Source organism: Acinonyx jubatus, chromosome D4 (assembly GCF_027475565.1).
Source record: "Acinonyx jubatus isolate Ajub_Pintada_27869175 chromosome D4, VMU_Ajub_asm_v1.0, whole genome shotgun sequence".
NCBI lineage: Eukaryota > Metazoa > Chordata > Mammalia > Carnivora > Felidae > Acinonyx > Acinonyx jubatus.
The window spans coordinates 52,991,258-53,016,886 of NC_069391.1; the positions used below are offsets into that span (position 1 = coordinate 52,991,258).

Consider the following 25,629-nt stretch of genomic DNA (forward strand, 5'->3'; position numbering starts at 1 on the left):
GCCGCCTGGGGCCGAGCTATTTTCGCCCACTTCTTTGTTCCTTCGCACCAGCGTCTCTCTGCATCTGGCTGTCACTGATGGGCAAAAGCCAACTTGGGGATCCGTCGTCTTCTGAAGTTCCACTCCCGCGTCACACACCTCAGGCCGGTGCTGCGTTGTCCCCCCTCCCTCGGCGAGCAGTTGGTCTCGCCCCAGTGCTAGCGGGCGCCGAGCGGGAGCCGCGCGGGAGCAGCGCAGCGACGGCGGCGGCAGCGGCGGCGGCGGTTGCGATTCGGGGCCGTTGAGACGCCTCTGCGGCAGCTGGTGGCGCAGGTGGCTTGCGTGGACGCGGGCAGAGGCGGCCGGCCCGCCACCGCAGCCTCAGCGCCCGCGGCCCCGGCAGGTGAGCGGGCGGCGGGGACTCGCCCCGCCCCCCCTCAGTGGCCTCGCTCCTGGCTGTAGCGGGGAAGTGGCTGCGGCCCGCCCTGGAGCCCAGGGGCAGCCCCGGGGCTGCGGCCGTCGGGGAGCAGGTCGGGGGGAGAGGTCCTGTGTGCACGAGAGGGGAACGTTCCCCTTCCCTTTGCCATCTTTTTTCCCTCTCCCCAGATCCCCTCCCTCTCGGCGCTTAAGCCCGGAGAAAAAAAGCCAGAGGAAAGATGGGGCGGGAGAAAGGGGAATCGGGGGCTGAGAAGCATCTCTGTCTCAGGTGGTGGCGTCTCTTCGGGCGTCGAGCGGTGGACCTGCCGAAGCCTGGAGGGGTAGCTCCTGGGCTGCGGAGGCCGCGCACTCGCGGGGGAGGAGCGGGAGGCGGCTCTCCCCTCACTCTCCCACCCCCACCCCTCCCCGGGCCTCCCCTCCCCCTCCCCTTCCCCCGGGCCTCCCCGTGCGGCCCCTCCCTTCGGGTTTCTTAGCATTAACCGCCCTCCGTGCTCTCCCTCGCAGGCGCGTCGGGACGCCCGGAGGCATCTTCCCCCCTCCCGCCGCCCCGGGAGCCTGGGCTCCCGTCCGCCCTCCCGCATCCCCTCGCTGTGCGCACCGCCGCGCCTCCTCCCCGGGCTTCAGACCCCCCGGCCTCGCCCCCGAAACATGACTCGCGATTTCAAACCTGGAGACCTCATCTTCGCCAAGATGAAAGGTTATCCTCATTGGCCAGCTCGAGTAAGTGATTTTTTAGCCTTCGATTCAGCGGTGCTACCTTCCCCAGGGGCCTACCTCCTACCCTTCCTCTTAATTTTGTTCTCCGGGTCCTTTCTCCCCCTCGCTTTCCTTCGGGCTCATTTGCAACCTTTCGTTTTAGCTTTTTGCCCGGGAATCGCGCATGGAATTGCAAAAATCCAGGTGTTTCTACTTAAGCATTTCCCTATGGTTTGTTTTTGACAGACTTTGGCAGGTTTTCTTAATAGGAAATATTGAAACGGGATGCCAGTTAATGTTCCATTGTAGGGGAAAATAATCACGTGTGGGGTTTGATGTTTACAAATTAATGAAACATGGAGGGTTTTGAAATTTTGAGTGAAATGTAGAGAATCCGTGGAGCTTATGCAGCCTCTTAGATGTCAAAGAGGTGATTAAATTGGATTCACAGGGTTTTTAAAAACGTTTTGTAGTTGATGAGGCCTCTGGATTTGCTTGTTTCATACAGAGATGTAGGACTGGATATTCTTGAAAATTTTACAATAAGATGTAAATGTATTTTCACATTTTTATTGGTGAAGTTTGCCTTATGACCTTGAAAAAGTTGTTTTTCCTCTGTTTCCCTTAGGCAAAAGAGCAATAGACTCCGATTCCTAGGCTCACATCTAGTGGTACAGAGAGGTAATTAAGGCCTAGGGTTTTTTGGTGACATTTAAGAATTGAAACTGTTTAATATCTAAGCGCCATTTTCGGAAAAAGAGGTCTTTTTGTTAGCTTATGGTAGGACTCAGGTTCTGAGATCATGATAGAACCAAAAGAGTGTTGAGATCCATTAGAATGTTCAAGAGCCTTTTTAAATATAAACTTGATATTCTAAAGTTGTAATTTCCACCAACTTGCTCTTCTTTGAGGAGTGTGTTTCTTAAAGACATTTAAATCCTGTAGTTTTAATTATGTCAGCTGGGAGAAAACATACCCATAGAGAATCCTGCAGCGTGTTTGCTGACTGCTATCCAAGTGTAAGGTGTTCACTGTTTCTTGATTTTTCCCATCCATTTCTTGTTTACAGGTTTCCTTCCTAAACCTGGACAGATTTTTTTCCCCCTAGTCTATCAAGTCTGCTTTTTGGTTGGAGCCTTATCTTGAATGATCCTTAACTCAAAATTCTTACCTATATATTTGACACTCTTTCCTTTGTGAGAACATTTTAACTGTTACGTGCATGCTTTGACTTCCAAATAGATTGAAAACTTCTTGAGGGCAGTAGACATAAATTGAATGTCTTCATGCCCCGCCTCCCCCCCCCCCCCCCCGTCCTTAGTATGTAATCATGTATTTATATAAAACACTGTTCCATGTTTGACTAGAGCAGAGGGAAATTGGGCAGGTTTAAGACCCCTCCAAGGCACTTTGTTTTCATGGCTTTTACATCCTAATTTATTTTGAGGCGTTCTAAAATCTGAGATTACAGGATATATCTGTAGTCACATTTCGATGCTATGGTGCACTTAAAAGCCAAGTGAAAATGTTTAAAAAGTTACCTCCTTTGATTGAGTTAGTACTGCTGAAAGCAAAATAAAGTAACCTTAGGAAGGCAAGAGTATTTTTCTTCTTTGTTTAATAAGTTTTGTATTCAACAAGTTCATTTGGATTGGAATGGGAAATTTTTGTCTTTTTCTTAGAAGCTGCTGATTCTGGTTTGATACTATCTGTGTGCAAAATTTATATTCATTTTTCCATCTTCTCCAATCTTAAATTATGTCTTTGCTTAAGAGAGATTAGGTCTCATCTGTGACTGTGACAATTGTTCCTAATTTGATTTTAATATTTTCTGCCTCCACATTCCAAACTTCCTTACTTTTTAAGTTTTGCATGTTCTCGTAATCCTGTATCAATAATAATTGTTTTTACAGTCAACTTAAAGTTGCCAAACATTTATTACACTCTGTAGGGACTGCACATTTAAAACTGTTTGTTAGCAGAAAGAACATATGAACTGGGTTAACAGAAAAATATCCCTTATCGTAAGGGCTCTAAGCATTTTCACAATTTTGGGGGCCTTGTCACAAAGTTGAAATGACCAGTACAATGATGGTATACGTGAGGAAATTAAAGTCTCTAAGAGTGTTAGGTGATAATGATTCTATGGATTTCTGCAACCTCAGACTGCCAAACAGTCTGATCACCCTCACGGTCTTTTCTTCAACATGATAATGCATAAAGAGTGCAGGGTAGGTCCTCGAGTGGTCTGCTCTCTTCTTAACAAAGCTAACTGATTTTTTTTTTAATGTCTTTCAATTTGTGAAGGTTATGACACAAGTGTTATTATGAAGTCTAAGTGATGAAAAAATAGGTTAAATCCTGGCTTGATAGTACTGCCTGATGGCTTTACCTCTCAGGTCTGCTTTCCCTTGTTGATAAGGGAAAGTAACAGGTATTACTGATGTTAGACTTAACAGCACCTAATACCTTTTTCCTTAATTAGAAAGACTGAAAGAGAAATGAAAAAAGGAACAGAACCTCCTGTGATTCAACTATGTAGGTGCAAGATCTTTCCAGAATGTGTGTCTCAAACTTTTAGAAATACTGCTTGGAACTTTCATTAATGTCTTTTACATGACTCCAATATTTGTATAGCCTTCGTGCGGAAGTATCATTTATGATTTTTGAACAGGTTCAGACTCCCTTATCTGAAATGCTTAGGGTCAGATATGTTTAACAATTCAGTGTTGGAGGATTTTAGAAAGGTAACAGTGGTACATGTGGCATGTATTTTGCTCCTGGTTAGGGCCTTCTGGAATGGCACGTGGTAATCTAACAGAGTATCTTCGCAGAGAAGCATCAGAAACACTAGGTGGATAAAAGATACGACGAAATTGCTTCAGTGTCAGTCCGGGTTTTGCCACCAAATGAGTTCTGAGAAATATTTTGGGTTGTTGAGCTTCTTGGGTTTCAGAATTGGGATAGGGATTATGACCTGTAGAACTGGTCTACTTTTATCAGATCCTTTTTGGATGGCTTGTTTTCACTTTATTCTGGTGTGTTGAGGTGTGTATGATTTAAAAGATTTTAATTTTTCTGATCTTTCTTTTAGGTAGATGAAGTTCCTGATGGAGCTGTAAAACCACCCACAAACAAACTACCCATATTCTTTTTTGGAACTCATGAGACGTAAGTCCTTTTAGCTCTAAAGGCAAATCAGAGTTAATTTAGTGGGGTCATTGAGCATAAAATGAAAAACAAGTAGAGATTAGTTCAAAGAGAAAGCGGTAGAGTAATAATAGGAAACTTTAAAATAATCTTTGAACTTTGGAAAAAGTCTTCAAGTTTCCCTTTTAAAATTTATTTTTAGGGCAGAAAAATTAGATACTGCAGGTTTAACTTTTATTGGAATAGACGTTTTCCTTAATAAAAGGGGGATGTGTATGGAATCTTTCAGCAACAGTATGTAAGGAAAGTTTTAACAGAGCATTTGGTATTGATACAGTTATGGGTACAATAAATGCTTTTCATAAGGACAACTTGACACCCTATTTTAGGCTTTGTGATATTAGCCACGCAAATGGTTTGTTATGGGAAAACCAAGAAGAAATCTGGGAAATTCTCTATTTATGTGGTCCTGAGAGCCACTGTGACTATATACATGGGCAGAGGACTGATTTGGTAGAGCACATCAAGTTTTCAAAGATTGCAATTGAATATTCTTGAACTGTTACTTTTAGGTGCATAGGACTACTCCAGGTGCTATTTCATTGATTTTTGATGATTTTGCTCTTGAAGTTTAAAATTTGCAATAATTTTAGTAAAGTAGGCTTGTTTACCTTGGACAGGAGAAACAAAGTTGTTGATTCTAATTAGGATTATACATTTCTGAGTGTCTATAGTGGCAACATTTGGTGTAATGTTGCTTAGCCACTGTATGAACTTTCACATAATTTCTTTTAACAGCTTTACTGAGGTGAAATTTATGTCCTGAAGTGTCACTTGTTGAAAGTATTTAACAGTGGATTTTAGTACATTAATTTTCATACCCGTTAGCAGTTATTCTCCATTCCCTTCTGAGAATTAGACAACCGCTAATTTACTGTTTGTAGATTTATCAGTCCTGGATAGTTCATATTAATGGTATCATACAATGCCACATAATTTTTTTTTTTAATGAAGTTTTGAGTCTAGAATTGGTTTGGCCTTCACAATAACTTTGAGCTGGGTTTAGGGTATATCCCATATATAAAAACTTAGTTTTGCAAGAAATCATGAATTTCTGATTCAGTAATCTACCATTTAAAAACCTTCCATAAATTTAATAGGAGAAGGTATCTTTTGATGAGAAATTTGTGTACTGCATACTGGAGTGGCAGTTTACTTAGTGTGGTGCTAGGTCAAGCTGTACCAGTATCACATGGGAATTTTAGTATGCAAAAATTCTTGGACCCCCACCTCATAATTACTGTACCAGAAACGGGTGTGGGACCCAGCAATCTGCTTTAACAAGCCTTCCAGGTGATTCTGATGAAGTCTGGAAACACTAGTGAGTAGACATTCCTTAGAATTTTCCAGTTTTGTAGGTTTAGAATTCTAGGGGCACCTGGGTGGCTCAGTAAGTCAAGCATCTGGCTTCAGCTTAGATCATGATCTCACAGTTTGTGAGTTCGAGCCCCTCGTTGGGCTCTATGCTGACAGCTCAGTGCCTGGAGCCTGCTTCGGATTCTGTGTCTCCCTCTCTCTCTCTGCACCCCCCCCCCCCCCCCCCCAGTTCGCACTGTCTCCCTCCTCCTCTCTCCCTCTCTCAAAAATAAATATACATTGAGCTAATAGTAAATTTTCTTTTCAAAATGCATTTGTCGGGACGCCCAGGTGACTTGGTTAAGCATCCGACTTTGGCTTAGGTCATGATCTCCCGTTTTGTGGGTTTGAGCCCTGCATCGGGCTCTGTGCTGACAGCTCAGAGCCTGGAGCCTGCTTTGGATTCTGTCTCCCTCTCTCTCTCTGCCCCTCCCCCGCTTGTGCGCGCGTGCTCGCTCTCTCTGTCAAAAATAAATGTTAAAAAAAATCAAAATGCACTTGTAATGTTTTGTGCCTTCGTGCTTTCATAAGTATACCCTTCATCTTTGGAAAGGCGGCATTGCTAGATCTCTTTTGGTCTGGTGACTTTTTTTGTATTTAAGGTTTTCAGAAACTGGGTCTCTGATGATTTGCCTTGCCCCGCCCCCACATTGGGATGTGGTTATTTGAGCCTTTCGGTTTGGATTTTGCATATATGAGAGTTTATTCTAACAGCCTGTAATTAGGGATATGGGAAAGGAAGACCATGGGAGAAGAAATGCCAATTTGGAGAACTACTTATTTGTGACTGATTTATAGATAAGATTTTTTAAAAGATATTTTTAAAATGTGAATTAATTTAGTGCAGAACCCTTTTGTAGCTTCATTTTTGCTCTGACCTAGAAACATTGGTTTTTCTTAACATTTTATGACATTCACAGTAAATTCATCCAGCAATCAAGTTTGAATATTAGACAACAATGAGCCCTTATGTATACCAACTGTGACCATCTGCTAGGTGTCTTAAAACATATTCAAGACAGATTCTTCGTAAACGAGACTGACAAGGACCTAGTGCTTTTCCTGGAGCCAAGTGTTGGTGTTATCTTTGATTAGGTATTAAAGTCTTCCCCTTCTCCTCCGCGTTTAGTCAGCTAGCAAGTCCTCTTGTAAAGTGCATGCTGATCTGTCCATTTTTGTCTGTCCCTTCTACAGCTTACTTATAGTGTCCTAATGATATCTTGGTCTGTTTGTACTTTTCATATCCCAGTCAGATCATGTCATTTCCCTGTTCAGAGATCTTCAGTGGCTTCCTTATTAACATTGCCAACAAACAGAACCCCCAACTTTTATCTGTAAGTGCTGTTGTAAGAACTTATATGAATTAGCCTGTGCTTAACTCTGTAGCCTCATCACATTTTTCCACTGTTACATAAATCTTTCTCTTGTCTCAGATCCTTGCTTGTTTTTTCTTTGATGGGAAGCGCTTCAGATTTTCAGTCATTTAGATATTAGCTCAGATCCTCTTATGTTTATATTCTTCCTTGCTATGATGATTGAATTTTGTTTTTCTTTTTCCTTCACCTACAAGTGAGCTTGGAGAGCAGGGACACCTGGTCTATCTTGTTTATCATCATTTACTTAAGTGCTGGTGCATAGTAGGTATTAAATAAATACTTGGTGATATTGAAAGTTGCTTTAGATGAAATCATATGTTGATTATGAATTTACTGTCCATTAACCAACATTTATATAGTGTTTAAAACAACTAGGTCAGAAGGCTGTGAATTCTGACTGCCATTTACCTGCTACATGACCTTAGGCAGGTTGCCTAGCCTTGTGTCTTTTTTTTCCTCATTTGTAAAATGGGAATAATATATTTTAGCTCAGAATTTTGGGTTGCAAATAAGATACTACATGAAAAATGCTTAGAAGAGCGCTTTGCATGTATTAAACAAATGTCAGCTACCAAAGATAATGTTGCGTATTATTTTTTGAAGACTTGTGTTAAACTGTTTGAAATGCAGTTTGAGTTTTGCTGACTGCTTGCTATTGTTTGCGGAGGAAATACTCTCATAGTTCTATCTCTAAAGTCTAGGAAATTTAAATGAAGATGGTATTTTTGTTGAGTGTATCTCCTTACTGATCTTAATACAAAGAGGTTGCTCTTCGTATTAACTGAGATGCTCAATTCTAGGAACTTCAAGAAATACCTATCACGGGCTGTTCTAAAACCTGCCAGATACATAGTTTTAGGAGTGAAGGTGAATGGGGAGGGGACAGTCAGGGTTGTGTATAACTTGTCCACAGGAAAGGAATAAAGGAATGAAATCATAGTGTAGGATTTTATTTTCATCTACACTTGTTCTTATATACAGCTTCTGTACTCTAGCCATAACTGTGTGTGTTGCTATGGGACTTGTGTAGATTGTTATAAACCTTGTACCAAGTAGTGAGGAGAGGAACTGTTTACTCATCTCTATACCAGCAGGTTTGTGGCACATAATAAATATATATTCAGTTGTCTTTTGAGTCATTTGCTATTATAAAGAATGCGTGCTGTTATAAAACTAGTTATAAAACTATATTTCATATTTTGTGATTTAATAATGAGAAATGAAGCAGCAAGTTAGAATCAGTGTTTTAAGAAATAACACTTTCTGTTTATTACTTGGCAACAATTAAATGAGTTTTGAGCTTTGTATTTTCAGCTGTGATAAGCTTTCCCATTTTTTTATGTGCAACTTCTGGTTTGCTTTAAAGGTAGAGTGCTCCGGGTGTGTGATAATTGAGCTTTATAACATACAACCTACAAAATGTGTGTTGACTGACTGACTGTTATTGGTAAGGCTTCCAGTTTAACAGTAGGCTGTTAGCAGTTAAGTTTGGGGGAGTCAAAGTTACTTGCGGATTTCTAAATGTATGGGAGGGTCAGCATCCCAAACCCCCCCATGTTGTTCACGGGCCAACGGTTAATGATTTCCTGTATTTAGGACGTTTTACATTAATCTTGATTCTTATGGGCTATGACTTTGGTATTTAAAGTCAGGAGTTCATGTATATAGGGGTACAGTATCAGTATTTTAGTAGATGTTTCAAAGACTGTATTACACTGGATAAAAGAAACCCTGGAACCCTGTTAAGGAATTATGTACAAAGTTGAGGCTCTACTGTTTAATAGCTAGATGGCCTTGCTTGAATGAGTGAATGCTTCTGACCCTCAGTTTTCTAATCCTTAAAATGAAGATTTTGGTGGTACTTAAGTTTCCTTTCACCTCTGGAATTTGGTATGTAACTTTGAATTAATGTATATCTTTTCATTGTTAAAACTAAAAAAAACCCCAAAAAACCCATAGTTTTCTAAAAAGGAGACAAATTACTTTTACCCCTGTTTTTTAGAAATGACCCTAAAATGTGTTAATGTTTTGATGTATTTGAGATTTGTAGGTCATTTTATTTTATTTTGACATTTTTAGTTTTTATTTTTATTATTATTTTTTGGTATGTCATTTTAAAGTGGAATGCTTTGAAGAATGAATCAGGGCCATAGCCACATCAAGTTGTGCCCTTGGGGACTAGCGATGGCTGTCTAAAAACTAATCTGGGGGCACCTGGGTGGCTCAGTCGGGTAAGTGTCCGAATCCAGCTCAGTTCATGATCTTGTGGTTCATGAGTCTGAGCCCCACATCAGGCTGTATGCTGACAGCTCAAAGCGTGTAGCCTGCTTTGAATTCTGAATCTCCCTCTGTCACTGCCCCACCCCTATTTGTCCTCTCTTAAAAAATAAACATTAAGAAAACCGAAAAAAACGCTAATCTGGACCCTCTTTATCAAACCTGTGGGATTGCATCCCACAGAGAAGCGTGTGTGTATGTGTGGTGGAGGGGGTGCTCGTGCTCTTATTTTATTAAAATATAACCGACCTATAATGTATAAATTTAAGGTGTACCTTTTGATTTGATACATTTATATATCGCAATACGACAACCACCAGGATTTGATACACATGTATATCTCAGTATGATTGCCACTATAGCGACAGCTAAAACCTCCCGTCATGTTCCATAATTATCATTTCTTATTTATGATGAGAACGTGGGAGGATTTCTTTTCTTCCTCCATGGTTTTTTTTGACTCCCCTTAAGGGGTTCCTTAGTCTTGAGCATATTCCATGACCCAGCAGTACTACTGAGGATATATTATGAAGATAGGTTCAAAGATTGAGCAATGTTATATTCATTGTGGCTGTGTTATTTTATGGTAGAAAATGTGTTACAGAAAATAGTCCCAACAATAGGCCGGTCAATTTTGATATAGTCACTCAGTGCAATAATAGGTAGCTGTTAGTAATTATTGCCACGAAGAGATGTTCATTTTAATTTGAAGAAGTATGCAAGAGTGTGTAGCATATACATCAAATTAATATTTACATGTATATATACAGCTAAAAAGCAGGCTGAAACAGTGGCTATTGATGGTAAAATTTTGGATCATTTTTGTTTTCTTTGGTAGGATGTGGTATTCACTGAAGAATATTTCAGTAGCTTTACTGAGATATAATTCATATGTCAATTCATTGAAAGTGTACAATTCAGAAAAAATAAAGCGAGTTTATCGTAGACAAAGTGTACGGTTCATCTTAGTATATCCAGAGAGAAGTGCAGCCGTTAGCACAATTTTAAAACGTTTTTATCCAGAACGTTTAATGCCAGAAAGAAACTCTGTACCCGTTAGCAGATACTTCCCACTTCTCCCCATTGTGTCTTCCTGTTTTCCCATAGGCAGTCCCTAACCTATTTCCCTGTCCTGAGTGTTTCATATAAGTGGAACTGTACAGTATGTGGTCTTTAATGACTGACCTTTTCCATGTAGCATGTTTTCAAGGTTCATGTGTATTGTAGCATGTGACAGTGTTTCATTACTTTTTATTGCCAAGTATTCCATTGTATTAATCTGTCCCATTTTATTTATCCATTCATCAGTGTGTAGATATATGGATTGTTTCACTTTTGACTATTACGAATAATGCCAGATTTGTGTGTATCAGTTTTTGCATGGACATGTTTTTACTTTTGTGGGAGTGGAATTCCTGGGTCAAATGATAACTTAGGTTTAATCCTTTCAGGAGTTGGCCAGACCGTTGTCAAGTCAGCCATGCATCATTTAAACATTCCTACCAGCAATATATGAGGATTTTAATTTCTCTGTATCTTTGCCAAAATGTGTTCCCTTTTTTATTTGACCTATCCTAGTGGGTGTGAAGGTAGTATCTTGTGGTTTTGATTTACATTTTACTGATGACTAATGATTTGAGCATCTATTCATGTGTAAATGTTCTAAGCTTCTGTGCATAACATAAATTATTTAGATTTATAAAGTTTTTCTCATTTAGAAAGGCATAGTTACTTAAATTTGGTATATTGATTAAAGATGCAGATTGAAGTATGACTTCTATAGTTGGCTGTTGGACAAGATAGGGGTTAGAGGCACTGACCATGCAGTTGAAAACCTGCAAATAACTTTGACTCAAAAACTTGACTGCTAATCACCTACTGTTAACTAGAAGTCTTATGAATAATTTAGTCAATTAGCAAATATTTTGTATGTTATATGTATTATATGCTGTATTCCTACAATAAAGTAAGCTAGAGAAAAGAAAATGTAGTTAAAATTATGAGGAAAAGAAAATACATTTAACAATGCTGTTTAAAAAAAAAAAAATCCCTTCATAAGTGTGCCTGCACAGTTCAAGCCCATTTTGTTCAAGGGTCAGCTATAATGTGAGCATCATGAATAGTAAAATAATAGAAAGTAGAGCTTGAAATCTGAGTCTGGAGGAGGATCAGGGGAGAATTTTTTAAAACCTATTCAGCAAAAGTAAGAATAACAGTTATCCAAGGATAATCAAAAGGTGTGTATGCAAAGAAGGTGGTGTGAATTAGAACAAATATAAATTATTACATTGTATGAATAGAATTCTGTTAAGACTTTCAGATTGGATTAATTAATGATCTTAGCTATGTCTTATTTTGTGAGACAAGGCTTAAACAAGACATGACCAAATAAACAATATAATGTCACAGGGAGCAAGAATGGCAGTGTATATACTGTCTACTATAAGTAGAATTTTAAAGTCAGAGCATGAGGAGGAGAGAAGCATATGAGCCCAGTACACGTGAATTTTGGCTACTATGATTTAAATAACACCATTTCCCCCAGCAACATTGTTCAGATTTCACATACCCTAGAATATTAACTAATTGCATAAACTACAAAATTTGCCACTACCTCTTCAGTCCACAAGTCAAAATGTAAATGACAAATGCATAGCATGTCCCTTTTTTCAAAAGACTCTTGGTGATTGGTCACTGTGCATCTGTTTTTCAATTCACGCGTAGATGGCACAGTGTTTAGTGGTGGGGTTGCCTCTGTCTCTCAGTGATATACTTGCCCAGTTACACTTACAGAACCAAATCAGGAATTAGCCAACATAGATGAAAGTGCAGCAGAGAAACAGTAACACTAGAAGTGAAATTTGAACTGAATGTAAATCGAGTTAACAGCAGAAATCGCTAACCTTCGAATGTAGACATGCTGCATTTGGAGAGACTGGATATGCAGCCAGAGGAATTTGTGAAGGCAAGCTTATCAACATAAATGAGGAAAGTGGTTGTAATAAAAGGGATAAAGATGTCTCAGAGGAAATGATGCCAACAAAAAACATAAAGATATTTCACAACATTGAAAGTGCAAAGGATAAAATGTTGGAAGCTGATCAGGCTTAGAAAGGAGTATGACAGTTCGCCAAGGCATAGAAAATATGCTCACTCTACACATAAGTTATGTGATCAGAAGAAGGCAAGAACCATTCAAATTATTTTAGCTTAGTTTTTTTTCTAATGTTTTCAATTACAATGTACCCTAAGTACTAGTTTTACTATTTTTTTTATTTCATGTCTTTTCACTGTCAGAAATAGTGTTTAATGTTTTGACAATTTTTAAAAGTTATGGAACAATCATAATTTTTCCCATTGCATGGTCATTTTTTAAGTCTTATGTTGTCATGCAAAGTGAGGACTGCTTGTTTTGAGAAAAGAAAAATAATCCAGGTAAATTTAATTGTCAGACCTTTATATGGTAAGTAATATCATGGTAGAATCTGTCTTTTGAATAGCTTTTAGGTTTAGAGTCATCTTAAAATACCCCATGTTTGAAGTTCTAAAACATTTCTCTATAATTTTATTAAGTATTTAAGGTCCCTACCACTTTTGGAAGTTCCTGATGCCAGTTTTGAGCCCGTTGGGCATTTTGAACTGTAAGGGATGATGCTGACTTTGTACATTGCTACTTAGTATCCAGCCTTTTCAGTTGTCTTTCCATCTTCTACTCTGATGGGATTATCTTTCTTGTCGCCTTTGGCCTTATGGGTTGTTTTTGTAAGGTTTTAGGAGAGATAATTTGTGTTGAATTGCTTTGGTCTAAATAGAAGTATATTTGTGATGGAGATTTAACTCAAGTTATTTACTTGGAATTTGAAACATGTAGGAAGAATTGTTTTACTATTTTAACTAAATGTGTTTTTCTAATTTGAGAAGATAGGTAGGAATGCATGATTCCTAGTAAAAGGCTGAATTTCTGGATCAAATGAGATAATTATTAAATATGCTTTAATCAGTGTGTAGTTAAAAATTCATGTATACAGGGATATTCCTAAATTACAGAATTTAAATTATAAAGCTGACTGTTGTATGCACTGGCTTTACTTAAATCGAGCTCCATGTCTCTTTTTAATTAAAATATCATCCTAAAGCCTTTTAAAATACTCTAACTGGAGTGATACCTGTAGTCATTAGGTCCCTAATTCTTAAAGAATTTCACCAGGTAAGTAATTTGACATGTACGTAATAATTTATATCTTAAATTGTAGCACATTTTAGAGGAAATTAATAGTATCTGGTTTTCCTCTTCCTTTGGAGAATACATACACATCAAATAGCATAACAAAAAAACTCCCACATACTGGTGCATCTTCCCTTATGGAACTGACAGACTTCTGCGGGACTGACTGAGGGAGATACAAGGGGTCTGTTCTGGAGAACATCTCCAGTGGGTGCACACACAGTTTATTCTCATCATCCACAGACTCCATACTTGTGAATTTGCCTGCTCACTGAAAATATATTTGTAATTCCACATCAGTCAGTACTCATGGTGCCTTCATGTGCAAGCAAAACGGCAAAAAGTTTGAGTAGTTTGATGCACACATTCCTAGCTGAGGCTGACCATGGCAGTACTTTGCCGCCTTCTTGTTTTCACTGTCTTACTGTAAACAAGTGTCCTTTTTGCAGTTTTCTGTAGTGCTATAATTTTTGCATTTTTGTGCTTTTTTTGTTGGTCATTATGCAGTTTGGAATAGCCCCCAGATATGGTGCCGAGGTGCTATTTAGCGTTCCTAAGTGCAAGAAGGCTGTTTTGTGCCATATGGAGAATATCTGTGGTGTAGAAGTTGAAGCTATGAGTTCATTATTAGTGAGTCACTAATACATATTAAGAGATCTTTAAACAGAAACATGTGAAAAACCAGGTTATGTATTGCTTGGTGACAAGGTGACCAGAGGCTCACAGGAACCCTACCCTGTGTTTTCCCTTGGGCAGTGGTGTGCATTATTCATTAATTGTGTGTGGTGACTTTGTAGAACACACTACCACAAATAAAAGAGTGACTTTAATGAGTATATGAATGAACAAATTAACCAGCTATAACCTCTGATTTCCTTCACAGAATAAAGTAAAATTCTTACCGTATTTTATTCCAAAAGCCTGCGTGTACACACAACACACACACACACACACACACACACACACACACACACACACACAAATGTACCTCATTGACAGTATTTTGAATTGTGCCTTGTACCAGATTACATTGAAATTAGTATTTGGGTGATAATGCAATTTTATCACAGTTCTTTTCATTTTGGGGCTTTTTAAAATTATAAATTATACATAAAATTTACCGTTGTAACCATTTTTAAGTGTATCGTTCAGTGGCATTAAGTACATTCACATCGTGCAACTTGAGTGTTTTTTTAATACGGGACTGTGGATCCTAGGAGCTTATGATTGAATTTAACAAAAGTATTTGAACTTAAATCTAATGAATCATTTGTGTCTGCCCTTTAATTTATGTAAGATTTTTACGGCATTTTGGGTTAAGAATTGTCTAGAATTGCATCCTAGGGTAGTACTGTTTAATAACTTACATATTTGAGAATGCTTTGCACTCACATTTTTCTCCCTCTCCTTTTTTAGTGCTTTTTTAGGCCCAAAGGATATATTTCCTTACTCAGAAAATAAGGAAAAGTACGGCAAACCAAATAAACGAAAAGGCTTTAATGAAGGTTTATGGGAGATAGATAATAATCCGAAAGTGAAATTTTCAAGTCAACAGGTGCGTCATATTACATAAAATTTAGTTTAGTATCATTTATTCAGTCTTGGGGGATAATCGCTATTCTAGCTTTAGGAAAATCAATATTAAAAGCCTTGTAAATTTCAGATTAAATTGTGCTTATTTGTGAGGTTGAATCTTGACCTTTCATATCTAGATGAACTGATGAAAATGTTACCTTCATGGGTAAACAGAATACTGGAAAATACTCAATTATTTAAGTCCTTCTGATTGATTATTTAATGTGTCATCGAATTTAAAGCCATATGTACTGTTCTCTGAAATTTAGGTAGTATAACTTGAAGAGTGTATTTTTTTCTTACTCATTTTTTTTAAAGTTTATTTTTATTTATTTTGAGAGAAGGGGAGAGAGAGGGAGAGACAGAATCCCAAGCAGGCTCTGTGCTCGGAGCACAGAGCACAATGCAGGGTTTGATCTCACGAACCATGAGATCATGACCTGAGCTGAAATCAAGAGTCGGACACTTAACCAACTGAGCCACCCAGGAGCCCCTTTTTCTTAGTCATTTTAATTCCTAAATCCATAAAATTGTATTAGACTACAAACCTCATATGGGTTAAATTAAATATGTGACAGAAGTACTGATAGCACTGTGCAAAGTATACTTCATGTTTTTGGTGTTTAGAAGAGCAGCCTTAAACTTTCTTTTTAATCTGTTTTTTGTGTATCCAGAGGTTTTGTTCATTTAAATTAGATTGAGAAAGGGGCATTTGGCTGGTAGTCAGTAGAGCATGCGACTTTTGATCTTGCGGTCACGAGTTCAAACCCCACATTGTATGTAGAGCTTACTTTAAAAAAATAAATAATAAGACTGAGGTAGTAAGAACTAAGAGATAGCAAAAAGTAGCATGTGCCATGCTGCTTCTTACCTTTAGAGAACTTTTCAGGTGCTATTCTGTCTGGAAGGTTTTAAATCTTACAATGGTGCTCCAGGAGTGCGTTAGATGATCCTGAGTACCTTCATTATCACCCAAATTTATTTGTTAATCATACCATACTATGTTTGCTTTTGTACTTAACTGCCACGGGTTATTAGCTCCATGAACAAAGAAGTTGTCCTATGTGCCTGGCGTTGTCATATGCATGGCAAGAATAAGTATTCACTAAATACTGTTCCATGAATGTAAGACTGGATGGTTTCCCATCATTCTTGCCTCAGCTGTATAATGGGAGTCCAAAGACACTGAATTGATTATTTCCTGAAACTAACGGTTTGTAACTTCACTTGGATCATGTGTCCTGTGATTGTGATTGTACCTTCAAGGACTTCTTCATCCTCCAGATAGCCCAGCATGGTCACCCTATCCTATGTTCCTATGTACCTACTTAATCTCCGGGTGGTTTTCACCATCTATATTCAGGATTTTCCATTTCACAATGAAATTTTTGGTGGTTTGTGTGCATGAAACCTAGCAATGTACTGTCCTTAACAAAAGTATGAATGATTGTGCTGATGTGGTATACTCTGTGTTTCTGGCCCAGATAGGTCCCCAGTGGCACATACCTAGGATATGGAGAAAGCAGTGAACCTCAAACATAACAAAACATAATAGAAAAGTTGGCCATCATGATTTACAAAAATTTGTAGTGCTAGAAGTAATTTGGGGGGATGCTTTTATATTTCTTGTTGTAACTTTATCATTTTGTGGGTTATCAGCATTGCCTTTTTTATAAAAGAGGCAAAAAAGTTTAGGCTTGAAAAGGAAACCATTAGAAAGGGGCACAGTTTAGACTGCAGTGCTGTCGTCGTATAGACCTGTGCTTACCCTCACCTCCCAGTGTGTACTGTGTTTATCTCTGTTACTCATCGTTACTCATCTTTTTAGGCCCCTAGTAGATCTTCTGTGTAAGTATCTTGTCATCTGGGGGTATGTTCTCACCGCTGCCCCGGGCCCAGAGGAATCGCTGGCCTGATTGAATTATGGTTCATGAATTTGAAAAAAAAAAAAACAAAAAAAACAAAAAAGATGATTGGACTCCCATTCAGTACCTCCTATTAAATCAAAATCCCGTCTCAAGAGTCTGAATTTTAAATAAACTAAATATGAGATATAGATCAAAGTCTTTCAAGAAAGCTCTTGTATGTCCTTTGCTAAGGCTCTAAGATAAGTTTCTCTTTAGAATATGCCAGTAGTTGAATACAGTATAGGTCTGTGCTATTCTAAATCACGTTACATTGTATCTTGTTGGATATTTATTGGTTAGAACACTAGAATGGTCTTCTTTGTAATGTTACTTCCATTTCTGCCTCACTGTTTTATCCTTTACACTCAGTTATAGGAATACAGCCCCTTATAATACTTTTCTAAAGGAATAATAGAATTTGAAGCTTTTTAAAAAATTGTATATGTTAAAAGCATTTTGTGGAACAGAAATGAAGATACTTTTATAACTTCTAAATAGGCTTTTGAATTTTTTCATGGGTAGAAAATTTTGAAATGGGGTAAAATCGTACTTTGTGAAGTTAATAGACCTGGTCGTTTATAGGCATCAACTAAGCAATCGAATGCATCATCTGATGTTGAAGTTGAAGAAAAAGAAACAAGTGTTTCAAAGGAAGATACTGACCATGAAGAAAAAGCCAGCAATGAGGTATGTTTAATTTCTCTTACATTCTAAACCCATTTTGTTGCAGGGAAGAAATTGGAAAATGGGTTGATCATTTGATCTCATAATAGAAAGTAATCTTTAAAGTATTTGAGTACTGAATGAGAAAGTGTTTAAAACTTATTTCCTTGTGTGAATATTAAACACTGTATTGTAAAATAATTTTTGCATCTTTATGGTGCATGGCTGGGGCCATGGTTGGGGCGCCTGGCTGGCTCAGTCGGTAGAGCATGCAACTCTTGATCTTGAGGTCATGAGTTCAGGAGCAGAGATTACTTCCAAAAAAAAAGATGCACGGATATATTTATTTGAAGTTGTTTTGCTGTGCAAAATATGAGGTCCACCCATAAGAGAGTGGGTTACTGTTTATTAGGAATCTTTTTCAAGATATTGTGGGATGGGGGGGATACTAGAAAAGGCATTGAACTGAATTTTGTTAAATCTAGGTTTACTTCCATCTCTATTTGATTATCTTTGAGGGGAGATGCTCACCTGAGCCTTTTCAGGTCTCGTGGGTTGTTAGATGATCTCCAGAGTCTCAGCCATTTAAAATTTACAACCCTAAAATGTAGAAAAAAGTCATTTTGTAAATTTAAAAAGACAAACTTCCATGTGTACTAGCAAGCATGACCTCTGTTTTATCTGACAGAGGAAAGTTTTTTTTTTTTTTTTAAGACACTGACTATTACTTTCACTTTTATGATATTGCTTTCAAATTTCAGAGAAACAAAACAAGTTTCCCTAGCGCCTTTAGTGAAATACGCTGTAATTTTTAGTTTAAGAAATTTTCTTTAAGTCTTGATATAATTTGTTCAGCTTCATCTGTATATATATTTTTTCAATTTTAGGATGTGACTAAAGCAATTGACATAACCACTCCAAAAGCTGCCAGAAGAGGGAGAAAGAGAAAGGTAATGTTATTGCTTAACCACAGGAATCTTTTTTTTCCCTTCAAATTTATTTATTTTGAGAAAATGCAAGTGAGGGAGGTGCCGAGGGAAAGAGAAAGAATCCCAAGCAGGCTCCACAACACCAGCACAGAGACTGATGTAGGGCTTGAACTGTTGGATCAGCAGATCCTGACCCGAGCTGAAGTTTGGTGCGTAACCTACTGAGCTGCCCAGGTGCCCCTTAACCACAGGGATCTTAAAATAATTTTTATTTTAGTTGAATTGAGGAAGGTAGAGATAATGAAACCTTACTTTTTTTAAGTTTAGAGTTGGCCCTTTTCTCCAAATCCTTCATTTTATTAAAGGGTAGGTTATACTGTTCAGTTACGAAAACTAGCTGTTTCTTTTTAGTGACAGCACCCTTAAAATGAATAGTAAAGGAAACAAAATGCATCTGTTTTCATTGCTTTTAATGACACTTCAACTCTTCTTTGTAAAATAGATAATAATGTATACTCGAGGTTTTTGGGAGGATTAAGTGAATTAACACGTTACATATCCATAATAAATCCTGATACACAGTAATATCTGTGTAAGTATTGTTCATTCTAGTATTAGCAACATTGTTGCATAAAATGAGACTGTGTGACACTTGAGTGGGAGGTACAGTCTGTGCTTTTAATTAATGTAGTAAGTGGGGCGCCTGGGTGGCTCAGTAGGTTGGGCGTCCTACTTCAGCTCAGGTCATGATCTCACAGTTTGTGAGTGCGAGCCCCACGTTGGGATCTGTACTGACAGCTCAGAGCCTGGAGCCAGCTTCTGATTCTGTGTCTCTCTCTCTCTCTCTGCCCCTCCACCGCTCAAGCTCTCTCTTTCAAAAATCAACATTAAAAAATAATAAAAAATAAGTTTCTTCTTCCCTATATGAAGTTTTGTTCTTCACCTTTTTCTAACGTATTTATTGTCTCAGACTATCATATACCAAAGATTCAAGGAAAACTAAGGCTTCGGTATCTTGTGAGGAAGTAAAATATGAAAACAAATAATTGTGGCTTTTTATTTCCTGTGGAAGGGGCTATGATAACTTTAACAAGATTTTAAACATAGGCTGAGTCTTGTCAGGTAGATGGAGGCGGGAGGAGGGGAACAATATTTCACATGCATCCTCTTTTAAAGCAGTGTGAATGATGGAGACTGGATTGGGTGGTGAGACAAATTCACGGATTAATTCATTCAGAATTTTAGTACTGACCTCACAGGTGTAGGCAGAGAATGGAGTAGTATTGAATAAAGGAGATAAGGTCTTTGTTTTCATTGAACTTACATTTCTATTGAGACACAATAAATACATAAAGTAAGAGTTAAAATGGGGTGTTACGATAGTGGCTTGGTAATAACTAAGTCATGAAAGGCTTTTCTAAGGAGTTAGCATGAGATTGGAAGGAAGAGGGACCTTCTAGCAGGTTGTTTGGTAGTGTAGAATGAGAAACGGGATTTAAGAGCACTTCAGGAGGTAAAGTTGAAGGTTGACTGGAAGTGAGTGGGAAGGAGGAATCTAGGATGACTCCAAGGTTGGCTTGGTTTTGGGAGCAGAGGCGTGGGGAGGAGGAAATGAAACATCTAGGGGAATTGGACTGAAGATACATTGTTTTGATATCAAAAGGGGAAAAGGTAAAAGTTAAAGATGTAGTCACTGATACAAAGACAGGAAATAGATGAGGTAGTCAAGGGAGAAAGTTTACTAGGAAGAATGCAGAAACCAGAACCCTGAGGGAACATAATGGAGATGAGAAGTTGCTTTGTAAAGTTAAGGCTGAGAGGGGTGCCTGGGTGGCTCAGTTGGTTAAGCGTCTGACCTCAACTCAACTATGATCTCAAGGTTCATGGGTTCGAGCCCTGCATCAGGCTCTGTGCTGACAGCTCAGAGCCTGGAGCCTGCTTTGGATTCGGTGTCTCCCTCTTTATCTGTGCACTTCCCTGCTTGCACTGTCTCTCAAAAAACAAACATTTAAAAAAATTAAAAAAAAAAGGCTGAGAATGAACTATCAAAAAAAGGAGGATGTCAAGCTAAACAAGGGAGGAATTTTGTTTTAATGTTTTAATGTTTATATTTGTGAGAGAGAGAGGGTGTGGGGGTGGGCATGGGTGTGCGAGGCAGGGGGGCGGGGGAAGGGCAGAAAGAGACAGAATCTGAAGCTCTGAGCTTTCAGCACAAAGCCCAATGTGGGGCTTGAACTCACATGCTGAGCCTCGAAATCATGACCTGAGCCGAAATCATGACCTGAGCCAAAGTCAGAGGCTTAACCGGCTGAGCCACCCCGGTGCCCTGGGTGGAGAGAATTTTTTTAAAAAGGGGAGTGGTCAGTTATGTCTTGGTAATGGAGAGGATACTGGAAGATGTTTGACAGTTGGGCTTCCCCAGGATACTTTTTTTTTTTTTAAGTTTGCTTATTTTTGAGAGAGCACAAGTGGGGAGGGGCAGAGAGGAGGGGGATGGGGGAGACACAGAAACCAAAGGCTCCAGGCTTTGAGCTGTCAGCACACAGCCTGATGTGGGGTTCGAACTCACTAATGGTGAGGTCAGGACATGAGCCAAAGTCATAGGCTTAACCCGCTGAGTCAGCCAGGCACCCCTGCCCCAGGATACTTAAAGTCAGATGGTAAGGGCAGATGAAGGAGGTTGGAGAATAAAATACTTAATGGTAGAGTTACGCTGTTTTTGAAATTTTTGAAGGGAAGTAGAGAGAATGCAGCATCAGGGATTTGCATGGTTAAAGTGAAAAGATATGGTGAAAGATTTAACAAGTTGTTTGCAAAGCTAGGAAAGATTAAAGGTATGGAACAAGTATGAATTGTTGTGGTAAAGAGATGTTGGATGAGAGAAGGGAGAGGTACATTTGAAGGAAGAAACATAACAGGGAGAAGGAGATGGACATCTCATCCTTTTTAACATTAAAGGGAAATATGGAAAAGGTTATTTAAAAATTCTAGGCAGGGGCGCCTGGGTGGTCTAGGCGGTTAAGCATCTCACTGTTGATTCCAGCTCAGTTCATGATCTCCTGGTTTATGAATTTGAGCCCCAAGTTGTGCTGTGTGCTGTGACAGCGTGAGGCCTGCTTGGCCTCTCCCTCTCTCTCTCTCTCTCTCTCTCTCTCTCTCTCTCACTCACTCTCAACCTCTCTCTGTGCTTCCCCTACTCGCTCTCAAAAATAAATTTAAAAAAAAATTCTAGGGAGACTAGGGAATTAAGGGAATTCCTTCCTGCTGGCCTCAATCTCTTCTACACTGCCCAGTTCAAGGGAGGACTACATGTATAAGGCAGGAAGGAAGGATAGAAAGTTCATGCTGGTGAGGGGAGAAGAGGGCATACACAACAGGGTAAAGGTATTAATGGATGGCTTGGAGATTTCCAACTGAGAGGCATTAAATGAATGCATGTTTGTATAGGGTTTTTTTTTTTTTTTCCAGCAGATCTCAGCATCAGGGAATAATAGAGCAGAAAAGGTAGAGTTTTCCAGTAATTCTCTGCTGGAGATTTGTGGGACAGGTGCAGTAAAACAAGAATGCAGAGGACTTGAGGATGCATATGAATAGTATAATCTCATGGGGTGTTTTGTGGGAGGGGGTGCTTTAGGTAAGATGATGAAGGGAGTAGCTACAGAGTGGGGTGATAAATGAGTGCAGGTGTCAAAGGGTTAGAGGTCTCTGTGAATCAAGTAAAATATAGAAGAAATTAATTTGCAGTGTATTTACATTTAAGATTTGGATATTTGTATATTTGAAATAACTTAGTCTTTTTTTTTTTTTTTGAGCTAAACAGTTGATTTTATTTTCATAAGGAAAGCTTTTGAGTTGCCTAATTTTTCTAACAGTGAAGAATACATCTTCATGATAGGGCTGGTTTTTTTATTCAGTATTAGTGTTAATATCTTTTTATTTATGATACTAATTATTTATGAATTTGTTACCTCTTATTGGTATCTCCTCCAAAAGATCCATTCTACCTTTAATTCTTGTATGATGTCTTGATTTATTTTCAAAAATAGAAAGTGTAAATAAAGAGAGGTGTGTGTTTTTTGTTTTTGTTGTTGTTTTTTGCACTGAAAAGCTCGTCAGTTTGAACTGAATTTTAGAAGATTTTGCCCTCTTAACACCTCACTAGGAAGAGTTGTCATACAGTCTTGGGTTCTCAACCTTAGGTACATAGGGAGCTTGGTAATGGTAAACAAAGAAAAAACAGGTGCCTGGTTCCCCACCAGGGGAGCTATTGAATCAAGATGGGGGCGGTGGTATGTAAATTATTAAAATTCTAGAAATACAACCTTAGCTAATGTTTAAGGGAGCAATTTTTGTAATGTTCCTTGAGAACAGTTCAGGGGTGAACATAGCTGAGTTAATTGACTTTTGATAATGCTCTGAATATGCATTGTTGTTTTCAAAGTATAAAAACAAAAATAATGTTTAAAATAAAAAAGATTCTTAGAAGTGGGATTACTGGGGTGCCTGGCTGGCTCAGTCAGAAGAGCCTGACTTTTCATATCTAGGGATTGTAAATTTAAGCACCACCTGGGGTATAGAGATTACATAGATAACTAAAACTTAAAAAGTAGGATTGATAAATCAGAAATTTGCCTGTTTATTGCTGATATAAAGATATTCTTTCAGAAAGCTGTTGCCTGTTGATTGATCATTAGTAATCAGTATATGATTCTTCATTTCCTTACCAATACTGGGCATTATCTCTTAAATGTTTGTGAATCAGATTGTTGATTAAAAGATTTTTAAGTTGTTTTGTCAATAAGATTGGATTGTGCATGTCTTTTCATGCTTTATTGCCTTTTTTTGTTAATTTAGTTAATGCTGAATTTTAAATAATGGGTCATGGGGAAGCAGCTCCTAGGGCTCCTCCCATCCTTGTCTTTGTTTTCTTCACTGTCTCTTTCCTCCCATTTCCATCATGATCAAGTTGTTTGCATTTCCTTTCTAATTGGTGGTTTTAACCTTTGTTCTACTCTACTGCTTGACTCCATTAAACTGACTCATTTTGGGCTCTTGTCTCTTCAGGCATCATAGTTTGCAAAGGGGCACTGCAATTGATTACTGTAGTAAATCACTCTTTACAGAAAATAGTAACTCCTAGAGAAACACAGCAGATCTCAGTCTTAATTCAAAAGTAAAACATGTATATATTAACAAAGTTAAAGAATAAGAAATATCAGCAACTTTAATTTCTTCCCTTTACTAATATTAGAATATTAACTTAAGTTCCCTCATAAGTACACAATGTAAAGTGTTAGGATTTTAAGATACTCGGTGAAAGTACATTTATAAGCACGTGTGGGTTAAGCATATTATACTTGGGTCATCATTTTGCATCGTGTGTTAGCTGTATTTTTACAAATTGGTGTTTTTTAGCCTGAGAACATCTAAAAAGTGATGTTTTTTGTTTTTGTTTTGTTAATGTTTATTTTTGAGAGAGAGACAGCGTGAGCGGGGGAGGGGCAGAGAGAGGGAGACACAGAATCTGAAGCAGGCTCCAGGCTCTGAGCTGTCAGCACAGAGCCCAGTGCAGGGCTTGAACTCATGAACCGCGAGATCATGACCTGAGCTGAAGTCAGATGCTTAACTGACTGAGCCACCCAGGTGCCCCTGATGTTTTTTGTTTCTTAGAATTGTTCACTAGAGTCTGCTAGTTGTGGTGTTTGGGGATGTTGCTCTGATGAGTTCACTACTGAAAAATAACAATCATGTACAAGTTACAGTTACATGTAAACTTTGTATCGTAAAGTGGGATATCTTTGCTGTTGAATTAAATTTGAAATGCCTACTGTTTGCTAAGTAAGTTAATTAAATCTTTGTGATTCAGGCAGAAAAACAAGTAGAAACTGAGGAGGCAGGAGTAGTGACAACAGCAGCAGCATCTGTTAATCTGAAAGTGAGTCCTAAAAGAGGGCGACCTGCAGGTAGGATTATTAATGTTTAAATCTCTGGCTTGTGATTAATATTTCAAACCATTACAGCGTTGTACCTCAGATACCTTCGAATAGGTGGATAGGTAATTGGTTATGGATAATATATACATTTCAAAGGAGATAAACATGGTTTCTGCTTTATGATAAAGTATTTAGATTTAAAGTAATTGCTTGGGACTGTTTTCATTTTCTGTTTTACCTAAATGTCTCCTAATAGCTGCAAATGAGGCTGTGGTGAGATGAAATTCCGTGAATGATGGATCTATTTTACCTCTCACTGTAGAAAGCATAAGCTTCACTGTAGTTTGGAAGGATATGTCTCTGATAGTAAGGCAAAAGTAAAACAAAGAAAATTAACAAAATAGAGCCCATTTTTTTCTACTGCATAATAGGATTCTTTGAAAAGGGAAAATCCATAATACCCAGAAAAATCCTGAGATTTGTTTCCATAATTTTTATTTTGGAATTTAATATTTTAATGGATCAAATTAGTGGTGTTAGAAAATTCAGTGAATTATACAGATTTTCAGAGATGTAAATGTACCATATATATACAGTATTGTAATATGTATATGGAGATTGACTATAAGTGGTATTGTTATAAAGTTGAATTTTGTGATATTCCTGTTAAAACAATGAGGGATGTTCTTTGAAGTCCTCTCAGACATACTAAGGACAGATTGAAAATTACTCTGTTGATTGACCCCTTTTAAATATTCTGTTGTTGTTCATTTGAATCATTGGGGGATATTATCTTTAAAACTTAATAAATAAGATAGTATCTGTAATAAACCACTAACCAATAGTCTTATAGTACATACCATTTGTAATCTTTATATGTGAGAATTGCATTTTAAAAGGAAAAGTGGGTAGTTACTGACTTTGTTTTTCCTTGTGAATGTTAGCTACAGAAGTCAAGATTCCGAAACCAAGAGGCAGACCCAAAATGGTAAAACAGCCCTGCCCTTCAGAGAGTGACATGTGAGTTTATTTTTAATGTAGGATATTTGCTGTTACTTTTTAGTA

The 25,629-nt window shown here is 38.2% G+C and overlaps 2 protein-coding genes across 7 annotated transcripts in view; one reads left to right on the forward strand and one right to left on the reverse strand.

Moving 5' to 3' along the window:
* Positions 1 to 217: 217 nt before the first annotated feature.
* PSIP1 (PC4 and SRSF1 interacting protein 1) overlaps positions 218 to 25,629 on the forward strand; it is a 40,075-nt gene continuing 14,663 nt past the window's right edge. For 3 of the 5 annotated variants that reach the window (XM_027047161.2, XM_027047162.2, XM_027047163.2), the window contains exons 1-8: positions 218 to 382; positions 922 to 1,137; positions 4,208 to 4,284; positions 14,974 to 15,112; positions 17,622 to 17,726; positions 18,590 to 18,652; positions 24,498 to 24,594; positions 25,509 to 25,584. In XM_027047161.2, the coding sequence (XP_026902962.1) occupies positions 1,066 to 1,137; positions 4,208 to 4,284; positions 14,974 to 15,112; positions 17,622 to 17,726; positions 18,590 to 18,652; positions 24,498 to 24,594; positions 25,509 to 25,584 (629 nt within the window). In that variant the 5' untranslated portion in view covers positions 218 to 382; positions 922 to 1,065. The remainder of the gene's footprint in view (positions 383 to 921; positions 1,138 to 4,207; positions 4,285 to 14,973; positions 15,113 to 17,621; positions 17,727 to 18,589; positions 18,653 to 24,497; positions 24,595 to 25,508; positions 25,585 to 25,629) is intronic. The other 2 variants (XM_027047160.2, XM_027047164.2) reach the window with 1 other exon arrangement.
* SNAPC3 (small nuclear RNA activating complex polypeptide 3) overlaps positions 17,077 to 25,629 on the reverse strand; it is a 70,600-nt gene continuing 62,047 nt past the window's right edge. For both annotated transcript variants that reach the window (XM_053205082.1, XM_053205083.1), the window contains exon 10: positions 17,077 to 18,302. The gene's annotated coding sequence lies outside the window, so the exon portion shown is untranslated. The remainder of the gene's footprint in view (positions 18,303 to 25,629) is intronic.